This window comes from Prunus mume, linkage group LG5 (assembly GCF_029339155.1).
Source record: "Prunus mume cultivar Tortuosa linkage group LG5, ASM2933915v1, whole genome shotgun sequence".
Classification (NCBI taxonomy): Eukaryota; Viridiplantae; Streptophyta; class Magnoliopsida; order Rosales; family Rosaceae; genus Prunus; species Prunus mume.
In genome coordinates this window covers 13,214,305-13,229,117 of record NC_142702.1, presented here as the reverse complement: position 1 = coordinate 13,229,117, position 14,813 = coordinate 13,214,305, and the positions used below count along the sequence as shown (strand labels likewise).

The 14,813-nt window shown below is 39.6% G+C and overlaps 1 protein-coding gene across 1 annotated transcript; it reads left to right on the top strand.

The window, feature by feature from the left end:
- Window positions 1-680: 680 nt before the first annotated feature.
- On the top strand, window positions 681-2,155 carry LOC103331244 (rust resistance kinase Lr10-like). Its single transcript, XM_008233863.2, has 2 exons — window positions 681-710; window positions 832-2,155. Exons 1-2 carry the CDS (start codon window positions 692-694, stop codon window positions 1,944-1,946), a joined length of 1,134 nt encoding a protein of 377 aa, XP_008232085.2. The 5' UTR covers window positions 681-691; the 3' UTR covers window positions 1,947-2,155.
- Window positions 2,156-14,813: the final 12,658 nt, after the last annotated feature.

Sequence of the window (14,813 nt, the reverse complement as noted above, 5' to 3'; positions counted from 1 at the left end):
ATGGGTAGAGGAATGTGGCACTCGCTTTGGGACCACCCAGACAAGCGGTGGCGAGGCAAAACCATTCAAGTTCTTGGGGAGGGTTTGTCGAACGGGCAGGAGAGAGAGAGAGAGAGAGAGAGAGAGAGAGAGAGAGAGAGAAAGAGAGAGAGAAATGAAGGAAAATCTGATTTTTTGAATTATTTACGGTTCTGCCACTATATTTCTTTTTTATTGTAACTTTTTCATTACAACTCTGATTTGAGCCCACTACGTGTCTACGGACTCATCTCGGTATAATCTACGTATTAGTACCATTCATTTCCCCAAAATCCTTCAAGATTTAAAAGTAACCAAATTACCCCTATCTCTGGGGCAAAATTGTATTTCATAATTTATTAAATTCATTTAACTTAAACGAATATTAAATTTGGGTCGGGATGTTACAATTGATCCTTCTTGGTTCATATCCTTTCATGCTTAATAGACTGTTGTGGATGTATATATAGTTCTAGTGATAAGAACAATTACAACAATATACACCAAACCAAAAAGTAATTTTCCCTCTTTCCCTCCCCCAATATAGAAAACACAATAAGAATAGTAAATAACGAGTGATGTTGCTTACTATTTTTAGGTTTTGACTTTTCAAACTTTTTAAATTCATCTACTGTTGCTCACTTCTGTTGTATTTCTTGTAGAATATCGAGTGATGATATCCCTTATCTTCGGTATGAGCTTTTGTCCCTTGCTTTAATATATTTGTTATTGGAGAGGTTTAATATTTATTTATTACGGATGAATTTAGAAGCAAGAGGAAGTAATGAGTACTATTTTGTAATTTTCCCACAGTTGGATTTTTTCTGGCAAGATATATGTTGTGTGTTGGCATCTTGATCTATAAATGGCGGAGAAGGCATTTTTCAATGTATACAACCATAGAAGATTTTCTGCGGAGTGAGAACAACTTCATCCCAATAAGGTACTCTTATCATGATATTAAAAGGATGACCCGTGGGTTCAAGGACAAGCTGGGTGAGGGTGGCTATGGATCTGTGTTCAAAGGGAAATTACGAAGTGGCCGTTTTGCAGCTATTAAGATGTTAGGCAAGCCAAAAGCTAACGGGCAAGAGTTTATCAGTGAAGTAGCTACAATTGGTCGGATTCACCATGTTAATGTGGTGCAACTTGTTGGTTATTGCGCCGAGGGATCAAAGCGTGCTCTAGTATATGACTTCATGCCAAATGGGTCTCTTGATAAGTACATTTATTCTAAAGATGAAAGTATCCCCTTAAATTGCAAAAAGGCATTTGAGATTTCTCTTGGAGTGGCTCGAGGGATCAAATATCTTCATGAAGGTTGTGACATGCAAATTTTACATTTTGACATCAAGCCCCACAATATTCTTCTTGACGGGAATTTCATCCCAAAGATTTCTGACTTTGGGCTTGCAAAATTATATCCAGTGGATAATAGCATTGTCTCTTTGACAGCAGCAAGAGGAACAATGGGATACATGGCTCCTGAGCTATTCTACAAGAATATTGGGGGTGTTTCGTTTAAAGCTGATGTTTATAGTTTTGGAATGTTGTTGATGGAAATGACAAGCAGAAGGAAGAATTTGAATGCATTTGTAGAGCATTCAAGCCAAATCTACTTCCCTTCATGGGTTTATGATCAATATAACGAGGGGAAGGACTTGGAGATGGGCAATGTACCAGAGGAGGAAAAGGAAATCATGAAAAAAATGGTTATAACGGCCTTATGGTGTATACAAATGAAGCCAAGTGATCGTCCTTCGATGAAGAAAGTCATAGAGATGCTCGAGGGGGGTGTTGAATTCCTGAAAATGCCTCCCAAGCCTTTTCTATGTCCACAAGAGATGCCAGTGGGTGATCTCGATCAAGACAGCTTGAATCAAGCATATTCTAAGACCAAGCAAACTTCTACTTCATCAGCTAGGTGAACGCACAGACTAGTCTATCAGTTTGAAACTCAATGCCATTTTACTGGTTATGTAGTATATTGTAGTGTGCATGTAAATTGAACATCAAATCATCGTTGATTGGTGGAAAGGTAGCCATATTCTCATGAGAACAATTTGTCCTTATTTTAAGTAATTTAGTTGTTTAATATGACAAAATTTCATGAATTGTATATAAGTTTATGTTTGCATGCCTTACTGAATACATATAAGTTCGTATTTGCAAATTGCATGCATGTATTGTATTTGAGAGGTTCCAGTAAAATTATGGGATCAATAACATATTGAATTTCGGTCCTTATATCAAAGGAAAAACAAAACAACTACAAAGTACGCCACCAAACAAAAAAAATTAGTAACCTAAACATTCTTCGCGTTCTGACCCCCCAAAAAAACATACTTCACGTCCACTTAACTAGGCCGAGAGTTTAGCATTAAAGACGTTTTTTCTGTTTTTCTTTTGAGCACATTATTTTGAGTAGGGATTATTCCTAGTTATTAGCTCATGATTTGTTTTATTTTCCATAAAGAAAAGCAATAATGTATTTATAATTAGGCAAAAATATCACAAGCCACAAGGGTTAGAACAAATATCACAAAGGTTTTAATACAAATATGGGAGCATATGTTAACCACACAAGGTTAATCCAGATACATAAAAACACAATGGCAACATCAAGCACACAAGGTGTATTTCTACTAATATAGCTACATAAGGCCAAGGAAATTTCGGCATAAAAGGCGCATACCTGAACAAGGTATACATAAACTGCAATGCCTAAAACTACCAACTACAACTTTTAAACTCTCGAAAGTAGAAACTACAAGTAGAGACTACAAACACAACCCAACTCACAAAGAGTTGATGCAAATTACAACTCAAGAAATTGTAAGCGCACAACAAGCCACTCAACCACCTCATATGTCTCCAAATCCACCAAGGAAACAACCAGCGCACTGCTACTTCGTTGTCACAAAAAATTCTAAGGACAACAAAACCACAAGAGACGCCAATAAAATCACTATCACAACCAAGCGGAAAATCTAGCCAAAATACTGGTAAACAGCCCTCCAATAGAGAAGGAATGGATTGGGAGGAAAATGGATGAGAGGAGGGATCAAAGCCAAGGTGAATCACATTCTAGCAGGCACAACGCGAACAAGTAGCGAGTAGAAGGGTTGGAGCCATGACTCCCTTGCCTAAAACTTTGAGGACTTTGAGGTTTTCGATGTTGAGTTCTGGTGAGGTATTGCATGGTGATGTTGCCACACTGTTCTCGCAAATTTGAAGCAATATCGCCGCCTCTCCGACCTCACCTCTATGATATCCACCAACACCAAAATTCCACCTTCTTTGACCAACATCATTCAAGCCTCAGGCACTAAAATGAGAATGCTCATGACGGACGCCAACTTGCCCACAATGTTCGGCATGAAATCAGTTGAAATTCAGGAGTGAAAATGTGTTGTTATTTTATTCATCTCTCTTGGAGTTAATATATATGCTTTACAAGAGACAACGGATCTTGACAAAAATCCCAATCACAAGGCTTTTAGCCAAAAGTAACCAAAAGTATAAATAGTAATAATATATTATAATATTTCAACACTCCCCCTCAAGTTGGTGCATAGATGTCAAATATGCCCAACTTGTCTACAAACTTTAGAAACAACTGGTTTGATACTGCTTTGGTGAGGACATTAGCCAGCTGATCCTCTGATCGAATCTTGGGCAATTCTATAATCTTTGCTTCCAATTTCTCCTTGATAAAAAATCTGTCAAACCTCACAAATCCCAAGTGCCACACCTCGATATTCAGCTTCTGCACTTGTGCATGAGACAACATTCTGCCTCTTACATCTTCATGTAACAAGATTACCACCTATAAAGGTGAAGTACCCAGAAGTGGATCGTCTGTCATCTAATGAACTAGCCCAATCAACATCAGTATATGCTTCAATTTTTCGATGATCATCATTTTTGGAAAATAGAATTCCTTTTCTAGGAGAAGACTTCAAATACCTCAAAATTTGCATTACTGCACTCGTGTGTTGTTCTCCAGGATTATGCATAAATTGACTAACAATACTTAAAGCATAGTAAAGGTCCGGCCTTGTGTGTGCCAGGTACATTAATCTCCTTACAAGTCTTTGATATCTTCCTTTATCAGCAGGCATCAGGATCAATACACAACTTCAATCCTTCCTCTATTGGAGTATTAGCTGGTTGACATGCTGACATACCAATTTCTTGCAATAAATCTAAGGCACACTTTCTTTGGGACATAAATATTCCTTTTGCCGACTAAGATACTTCAATCCCAGGAAAATATTTCAAAGAGCCAAGATGTTTCATTTCAAACTCCTTGGATAAATAATTTTGCAGTGCCTTCCTTTCTTGAAGATCATTCCCTGTAACCAACATATCATCCACATACACCATAAGTGCAGTGATCTTACCATGCTGTCTCTTCAAAAACAAGGTGCGATCTGAGTTGCTCTAATGATAGCCAAAAGCGATCATAGACTTCGTAAATCTTCCAAACCAAGCCATACAATGACTTCTTCAACCGACACACCTTACCACGATGGATTCCTGGTATTAGACATCGAGAGGGGAGATCCATATAGACTTTGTCTGTTAACTCTCCATGTAAGAAAGCATTCTTCACATCAAACTGTTGTAATAGCCAATCCGCAGCTAGAGACAACAAAACTCGAACTGTGTTGATTTTAGCCATAAGTGCAAATATCTCCATGTAATCAATCCCATATGTTTGGGTATACCCTTCCGCCACCAATCTCGCCTTGAAGCGTTCAATATTACTATATGCTTTGTATTTCATAGTATAAACCCATCGGCACTCAACTAGTTTATTTCCTGTTGGGAGATCTACAAGTTCCCAAGTTCTATTTTTTTGCAAGGACTTAATCTCCTCATTCATAGCAGTTTTCCACCTTGGGTTGGCTAAGGCTTCTTGCACACTGTTAGGAATAGATACAATAGATAATTGATTCACAAATGACTTATTTGATTTAGACAGACACTAGTTGGACACATAATGGCTCATAGCATACTTGACCTTACTTGTAAGATTCGGTTCATATGCGGATTTCAGAATGCCTATGTTGCTACGAGGAGGATTCTGCCTTTTGGGAGGTTCAAGCATCGACTCAAGGACATCCTTAACGAGCGATTGGTTAGGTGTATCAGATACTTGTGGTGAGAGCAATTCTGTTTGTGGGATTGATAATGGGGTCAATCATGTTGGTTCAATTTCGATATTTGGAGAGTGCTCATTACCATTTTCATCCAAGTTTGCACCACTTGTTTCCAAAAAACTCTCAGCTTGATTCATAGGACTATGTGAGCGTTCATCGCCACTTTCATCCAAGTTAATACCACTTGTATCCAAAACACTCCCATCTTGATTCATAGTTTTAGGAATTTTCCCAATCTCATAAGCATGAAAATCGTAATCAAGGGTTTGAACTTCCTCTTTGTACTCCCCCTGAAGATCAAACCCAGAGGAAAAATACATGGTATCTTCATGGAAAACAACATCCAATGTAACATACATCTTTGCAGTTGGAGGATGGTAACATCGGTATCCCTTATGATGAGGTGCGTATCCCAGGAAAACACACCGCAATGCACCAAGAGTTAACTTATTGCGTTGATATTTGTGGAGGTGTACAAATGTGACACACCCAAAGACATGAGGAGGTAAGTTAGAGACAGTGAGGGCGCGAACTACTTCAGTTAGAGCTTGAGATAGAGTACGGAACTTCAAAATAATGGAGGGAACACAGTTAATTAAATAAGCTGCAGAAGTAAAGGCTTCTTCCTAGTAGGACAGAGGCATATGGGCTGCGATCAAAGAAGCACGGACAACCTCCAACAAGTGACAATTCTTCCTTTCCGCCACACCATTTTGTTGAGGTGTATAGTGGCAAGTAGTTTGATGAACAGTTCCATGTGTTGCTAAGTATTGTTGAAAATCATAACTCATGTATTCTCCCCTATTATCGCTGTGGAGAACTTGAACATGTGCTTGGTATTGAGTACGAATCATCGCATGAAATTTCTGGAAGAGCAAGCTCACTTCGCCTTTTGTCTTCATCAGGCATACCCATGTCATCCTGGTACAGTCATCAATAAATGTAATGAACCAACGGGCACCACCCAAGGTAGGAACTTGAGAGGGACCCCAAACATCAAAATGAATGAGCATAAAAGGAACTAAACTGTGAGTAGCATGAAATGGAAAAGAAGTACGATGACTTTTTGCAAGTTCATAAACCTAACAACGAAAAGTGGTAACATCAATTCTAGAAAACAATTAAGGAAATAGTTTCTGTAGGTAGCCAAAAGAAGCATGTCCCAAACGTCGATGTCATAACCAGATATCAGACTTCCTCTTCTCCCCTTTAGAACCGTCCATAGTCAAATCTTGACGCAACTTATTTGGACTCAGTGACACCAAATCTAAGTAATACAACTTTCCTTGCCTAACACCACAACCAATCATTTGTCTTGTGTGGATGTCCTTAAACATACAAAAGTCGGGCCAAAAAATCACAATACAAGATAAAGCAGCAGTTATTTGAGCAATCGATAAGAGATTATAATCCAAAGGAGGGACAACCATGACAGAATCTAAATTCAAAGTATCAGTAAGAGATAGATTCGTGTCCAGCAACTGTGGTTGAGGAACCATTGGCAGTTGAGACAGATTTTTGTATGGATGGTTGAAGGGATGAGACATGTCTAGAATCAAAAGTCATATGGTATGTAGCTCCTGAATCAATTATCCATGCACCATTCAAAACATATGCAGACATATTTAAAATCTTACCACTTTGACTTGTAGTTGCTACCAATGCAGAGGTTTGTTGAGCCACGATAACAGCTTCATCTGTCTTTGTGTCAACAACTGCAGGAGTAAAATGACGATGCATTTTAGGGCCTCTTCCTCGTGGTGCTTTCGTAGGATCCCACCATTCTGGGTAATCTGAAGAGGTCATAACAACGAGAATTCGAGTGTCCAGCTTTCCCACACTGGGTGCAAGATTGCATGATCCCATCGACCAGCTTTACAAACAAGTGAAATCTGATTTTTTTCTTCTTCTCTATTAAAAAAAAAAAAAAAGTGAGAGACTCGGTCCTCCTTTTGTTTTGTTTTTTTTTGTCTTTTCTTCTTTTCTTCTTTTCTCTTTTTCTCTGTGCTACCATGAACCTGACTGCCTTGGTTCTTCTTTTCTCTTTTTCTCCTTTTCTTTCCTTCTTCTTCCTATCTTTTTCTCTTCCACGCTCACTGCACCACCAATGGGTTTTGGCTTAGACCACAAATTCGACAAGCTACTTGAGACCAGCGATGGAGTTGATGCGGCTCAGTTGGGTTGATTTCAAATAATGGTGCTAATGCGACTCGGCTGGTGATGCGGCTTGATTGGGTCAGCAAGCAACAGCTCGATTGGAGATTTGGGGGTAGTAACTGGATATGGTGACTTAGGCTTTGTGGGAGCTACCGATGGATTTGAAAGTGCAAGGATTTGTGCAACGACGAGGTAGGATTCAATGGAGGTAATACGGTGGTTTTAAAATTCTATCTATGAAAGTATCAATACGAGATACTCGCAGGTTTCGCGAATCTACAGGGTGCTCAACGCTGGAAGTAGGGTTCAAAGGTTTCTTAGAGATGGGGTCGTACCCGCTCTGATACCAAGTTGAAATTCAAGAATGAAAATGTGTTGTTGTTTTATTCATATCTCTGGGAGGTAATATATATGCTTTACAAGAGACAACAGATCCTGACAGGAATCCCAATCACAAGGCTTTTAGCTGAAACTAACCGAAAGTATAAATAGTAATAATATATTATAATATTTCAACAAAATCTGCCATCAGTTCCACCAACGGCTTCATGATTCATGATTGGATGGCTCTGATCTGTTTCTCCTTCATGGAGCACAACGAGTACAGAGTCGTCGACGCGTCCTTGTTCCCGTGAAAACCTCAACTCTTGAGAAGGTTCACTAGCAACTGTATCACTCCTGACCGTTCGATTGTGACTTTGTTCTAGAGAGAGAGGGTGCAGGTGCGGGAGGGGCGGTGGTTAATTGTTTATGGGTCTAGCTCTGTTTGACACAAATGGGCATGAAAATTTAAGGCCGATCAGAAAGTGGGTTGCAGTGAAGTTTGTGACTTGTTGGAGCTAGAGAGCATTGTTTATGTCGTTTAATGGTGAAATTTTTTTGGGTAGATTTTGTTTTCAAAGTGAGAAAGATAGAGAGAAAAAGAGAAGAACGACAGAGAGGACAAGGAAGGGCCATAGGATCACGAAATTGCACTCCAAATAATGCACACGTGCGCCTTACGTGGTTGGGTCTGACTGAAGGTTGGATGAAATCCCACAAAATCTAAAGGGAGGAATGAAATTGCCAATATAAATTAGTCGAGGGGTTAAGTTGGCTGAAGTTTTAATTCAAGGGGTATTTTGGCAATTTCCTCCTTTTATTTGATTTTATAATAAAAACATCATTAACTCAATTTGATCTTCTAAGTAGGCTTAAAGCATATTACTTTTTGAATAATTCTAGGGACACCAAATTTGTATTCCAAATTTGAGTCCCAAATCCCATACCCAAATGATCATAATTGGGTTAAGTTGAAGCCCATGGCTGCAACAATTTTGGTGGCAAGGAATGGGGTGCACATGCTTGGGTGAAGAGGGAGATCATATGTGCTTTTTTATTTTTAGATTCCCCTTCTTCTGAAATAAGGTTCTAGCCCCTCCTCTATCTCTATTCCCTTTCTCTCTCTTCCCCAACCCCAGTTCCCCACCCCACTGACACCCACTCGACCACTGTGTCGTTAGTTGCAGAGAGCTGAGAGAGAGTTTTCAAAAAGAATTCTTTTTCCTTTTCTTTTGGTTGTTTCAAGTTCAACTTGATAGTTTGGTTGGTACTATTTCATGTAGCTTGTTAACAGGATTGACTGCATACGTAACGAATACGAACTCCTACATATCTGGATTGGCCATAGGAATGATTTGGAATGATGAAGCCAAAAACTAGTTTGACTTTGAATAGAAACCTTCAACTATTCGATCCTCTCTTGATTAGCTAAAAAATCATCAAATTTTTCTTTAATTAATATTAATTTAAAATAACATATTGTTAATCTAAAATTCAATAAGTCACAAAATTTATCCCACGTCATTGCCACCGTATAACACCACCATATTGGCCTTCTTACAATGCCGCCATGTTGGGCGACACGTCCGATAATACTCGGGGCATATGCTTGATTTTGGTTACGGATTTGAATTCATGTATGCCCAGAAACTCATACAACATTAATTTGTTGGAATTGACCATAACTATGGTTGATTTGGCCTTGGCTTTGAGTTTGAGCAAACGGAACCAGTCTGAAACAAGAAAATGTGCTTTGGGAAGAGAGAATTGAGTTTGGGCTTGGAGGCAGGTGTGATTATTCTAGTTTTCTGGTGGTGCGGGTTTTGTCTGTATATATAAGTCATATTCTCTTCCTAAGATTGTTAATCCATAGGTATCTCTCTTTATATGGGTTTGAAAAACTAAAGGACTGTGATTTCTTGAGTCACTAAATTAAAGTATGTATCAAAACATGAAAGCATGAATCTTGAAGAACAAAATTATAAACATATAATAGTAAAAATATGAGCTCGATGGTTATATGGTGGAACATCTAGCCAAGCCAAGGGATGGCCGCTTTTTGGAAAGGCCAAGGGATGGTGTTATACAGTGGTGGAGTGAGATTGGTGGGGATGGTGTGGTGGTGTGAAATTGGTGGTGTTAGGATTGGGTAAACCATTTAGTATTATTTTTTAATTAAATCCATGTGGCACATGCCATGTCATTTGGGACTCAAATTTGGTCCCTTGCATTGCCTCTAGTTTTTATGTCATGCATAGATGGATAACCACGGGTTACACGTGTGAGGAATATCTAGTTAGTAATTGGGAGTTAAAGTTGATGATAGCAAGCAACATATGTGTTATCCATGGAAAGAGAACCAATCACACATTAGATATATGGGAAATATCTAGATGTTTAAATATTTTGAGTTAAAGTTGAGAAGTGCTAGCGACAGCTACTTTCCATGCAAAGATAGTCTACCACGAGTTGCACACACGAGGAATATCTAATTTTACTGGCATCGAAAGTTAAAGTTGACAAAAGTTAGGAACAATTATAACTAGCCATGCAAAGTCAGCCAACCACGCGTCATATGTTTGAGGATAAATATCTAGGTTTGTAGGCATTGAGTTAAGACTTTTTATCACAAAACGTCCCTGAGGTTCACGAAACTATCAAGTTGCATCCTATATAGATAAATATTGTCATTTTCGGTCCCCAATGTCAATATGCGTGCTCATAAGTAGTTCTTGCCTTCACGTTCGGTGCAAAAGTCTGTTATATTGATGATGTAGCACACATGTGCGCCTCACATATCCAATGATATGACGTCATGTGGATTTAAATTAATATATATGTAAAAAATGATAAATCATTAATAAAAAAAGAAAAAAGAAAAGCCAAAAAAATTCACCACCTCCTTCATCGCAAGCCAAACTCCCACCCCCTTCTGCCTCCAATTTCCCAGCTGCCTCCGCCTCTATAGCTCACCCAAGTCAACCATCTCCCCTTTCCCCTTCCAAACCCAAACTCACCATCTCACTTGATCGACCACTCATTCTAGCCACAACCCACCCCACACCCCCTCCACCTCCCATATGCCCCAACCTCCACTACCCACCTTAACCCCCCTACCCGAGCCCTCAACCAACTCAACAATCTCCCCTTCCAGATCCAAACTTACCATTTACCTTTGAATATACTTTCGCCAATCTTCGCAATAATGGTTGAGGAAGCTTGCATAAGTTTTATTTTTTATTCTTGATAATGTTAAATTGATAATGATTGATGAAGATTGGAGATATCTGTTTTTTTTTTCTTATTTAAAGTTTGCTACATAAGTGGGTGGGGCTGCAGATCATGAGGTGGGAGTGGGGAGTTTAGCCATGCAAGAGGGTTGCAATGTGAATGGAGATAATGGCTAGATTTGCGGAGGACATTTCTAAAATTTTCCTTTGGATTTTTGACAACTCGGTGATGTGAGATGATGAGTTTGGGTTTGGGTTTGGAAGGGGAGAAATTTGAGTTAGGCGACGGGTGATGAAGTTTGGCTTGGGAGAAGGAGGAACCAAGGGCTGCAAGGAGGAGCAGTGGGAAGAGGAGAAGAAGTCGCAAGAGGATGATGTTGTTGCAGGCCACAGGTCACCGTTGGCCAAGCGATCAATCGCTTTTGGCCGAGTGCTCGGGATGATTTTTTGCTTCAAAGCGATCGGTAGTCGCGTGACTAGGGTCGTGCATTGTTTTGGCAGTTTGGCGTATTTTGACATGATTTCATATTTTATTGAGGTTTCATAGTCCAATTTAATAGGGTTTTGGTTTCCTATTCCTAGCTAACTTGTAACCCAAGTCCTATGAGTTATAAATAGGATTTTGGGGCTAGGTTAAAAGTAAGAGAGAGAAATACAAGACATAATTCAAGACGGATGAGTTCTTGAGTATTTATAAGGGCGTCAAAGGATTTGAGTAAAGGTGTGAGAGAAAGTAAGACCTAAGGTTGTAGAGGATAGAGATCTAAGGGGGTTCTTGTTGTAACCAAAGTTTTTCCTATTCTTGTAGAGAAATTTTTCAAGGGGATCACCAAAAAGACTTAGGCATGAGGCCGAACCTCTGTAAATCTTTGTGTTCTTGTGTGTTTGTTTTACTTTCTTCGTGGTGTTTGTGTTTTATTCTCAAGGGGTTTGTGTGTGTACCATTGCATTGTCCATCAACAACAACGTCTCGGAGTGTTTCTACACAAGTGGTATCAGAGCCAAGGTTCACAGTAGGCTCTTATAGTTTTAAGAGTGTTTTTAAGTACTGATGATGACGCGCAACAAGAAGGCGGTGGGAAAAGGCTCCCAAACAACGACACCATAAACGGATAGCATGAAGCTCGAGGTGAATATATGCAAAGGAGAATGAAAGATGACCTAGCCTAGCAAGGTCGAACTATTTTCTTGGTAGGCTAAGAAAAAAGGCCAGAAATCATGATAACGGAGGAGAGGGACGTGCTCAGCGAGTCGCCTAGGAGGTCCATCAAGATCAAGGAAGACACTGCAAAGCAAACAGAGGAAAAGCTCAAACAAATGTTTGTAGGGAAGTTCCTATCAAACAACTGCTTCATGAAGGAATAGCTCCTAAATCTTCTGATGGAGGATGGTGAAAATGTCATGGAGCATCTTAACACCTTTAATAGGTGTATTACGGCCTTGGATAAGGTGCACATGGTTTATAGCACAAAGGATGAGGCATTGATGTTGTTGGCATCATTGTGTCCGTCCTATGAACACTTACAGAAGATGCTGATAATTGGCAAGGGTACTCTCAATTTTGAGGAAGTGGTGCAAGACTTGGTGCCTCACAGGTTGGCTCAAAATTCTAGAGATAGCTCTCAAGATGTGGGTTTATTAACACGAACCAGAAAGCGAGATCATACAAGCAAGCATAAGGGCAAGAAAGGAAATGTGAGGAATTCTAAATTTAAAGACAATGAAGAGTGCTTCAAGTATGGATCTATAGACTATTGGAAGCGGGTTCGTCCGATATGGAAATAGAAGCGAAACAAGATGAAGATTGCCGAAAGTTCAAGCGCATCTAATGATGAAGTTTTGACGGTTCAAATGAGGAGTGTAATGGGCAAGTCATAGCAAATTCTTCAGGTAAGGGTTATACTTTAGTTTGGATTTTAGATTCTAGATGCTCCTATCATATGTGTTCAAATATGAGTGTATTTGATACATATGAGGAAATGAAGGGTAGCAAGATTTTGTTGGCAGACGAAACAAGTTGTGAGGTTTTGGGCATGGGAATAGTGAAGATTACGATGCAAGACGATGTTGTTAGGAGCTTATTTCCCTTGGAGTTTTAGATACAGAAGGGTATTCGTACAAGGCTGGAGAAAGGAAGCTCTTAGTCACACAAGGTTCAGTGGTGATTATGATAAAGAAGATTCAACCTAACAACGTTTAATAGCTTTTTAGGGGTACAATAGTAGGTGGAGTAGAAAATTCTATCAAGAAGGCATTTTATACCCAAAAAAAAAAAAAAAAGCTAGCAAGGAATCTTACTGTCAAGAAGCCAATGCAACAGAATAAAGCTACAAGTGCGCTGAAGACTAGTTGAGCAAAGTAGGTTAGTCAAGGTTGTATGACTAACAGTTTATCATCCAGGGTGCTTGATTTCAAAGGTGTAGAAGTGGCAGTGTCGGAGAATAAGGTCCACAAGGGTGAAGTCAAGCCATGAGATGATGGGGAGAATATTTTTGGGTCGGTGGCAATCAAAATGACACTTCTTACTAAGGTGATCATGGAAGGGACTCTGAGATAGGTAGAGCTTGACACAAAGGTTGAAGAGGATGAGCATCAACAAAAAACTTGTAAAGGGGTTCTACTTGAGGTGGAGCCTTTATTACAAGCAAGGTTCGGGCCTGAGGAATCCATCAATCCATCCCAAAGATTTAGATGAAATGACAAGGTAGATTCAACTACATTTCGGAGTGCTTTGGGAGCATGAATTGGGAGGGGTGTTTGGATAAGAATGAAGAGGTTAATTCATGAATCTAAAAGCAATGTCGGTGGTTGTGTAGGGATTTATAGAACAAGGGTTGGTATGCGTTTTGCGTATCAAGGCACGTGAAGAATTCAAGATTCCATGAAAGTGAGGAGCAAGGAGTTTGGCATGGAGAATCTTTCTTCTACACAAGAGGTCTGAGTTGCCCAACTTTGACATGGGTGGAGCATCGCCTCACTTGAGGTTTGTTGAGGCAAAGGGTTTCTTGTGATGATGGAGCTTTTGGAAATTACTAGAATGGTTTCCAAGAGGTTCTAGGGGTCAAAAATTATTCATGGGCAATTGATGGTTTGCCAAGGTGGAGATTGTTGAAGCATAGAATTCAAGAAGGAGAAAGAGGAACCAAGGGTTGCAAGGAAGAGCAACATGAAGAGGAGAAGAAGTCGAAAGAGGAAGCTGTTGTTGTAGGTGATAGTTTGCCGTTGGCAAAGTGACATGTTGCTTCTGGTCGAGAGCTCGGGATGATTTTTTGCTCCAAAGCGATCGATCGTCACGTGAACAATGTCGTGCATTGTTTTGGTTGTTTGGCATGTTTTGACGTGATTTCCTATTTTATTGTGGTTTCTTAGCCTAATTTAATAGCGTTTTGGTTTCCTATTCCTAGTTAACTTGTAACCCAAGTCCTATGAGTTATAAATATGACTTTTAGGGTAGGTTAAAAGTGAGAGAGAGAGAGAGAGAGAGAGAGAGAGAGAGAGAGAGAGAGAGATACACAAGACAGAATTCAAGACAGGTGAATTCTTGAGTGTTTACAAGGGCATCAAAGGGTTTGAGCAAGTGTGCAAAAGAAATTAAGACCAAGGGTTGGAGAGGATAGAGAGCTAAGGGAGTTCTTATTGTAACCAAAGTTGTTCCTATTCTTTTAGTGAAATGTTTCGAGGGGATCACCAAAGAAGACGTAGGCGCGAGGCCGAACCCCTATAAATCTTTGTGTTATTTTGTGTTTGCTTTACTCTCCTCGTGGTGTGTGTATGTTTTATTATGAAGGGGATTGTGTGTGTGTTGTCTAGTCCATCAACGATAAGGTCTTAGAGTGTTTCGGCACAACAAGTTATTGTTGTACCAACCGTCCTAATAAGAGTCCACTACCTGTCCAAACCATGCATTGATATTTTTCTC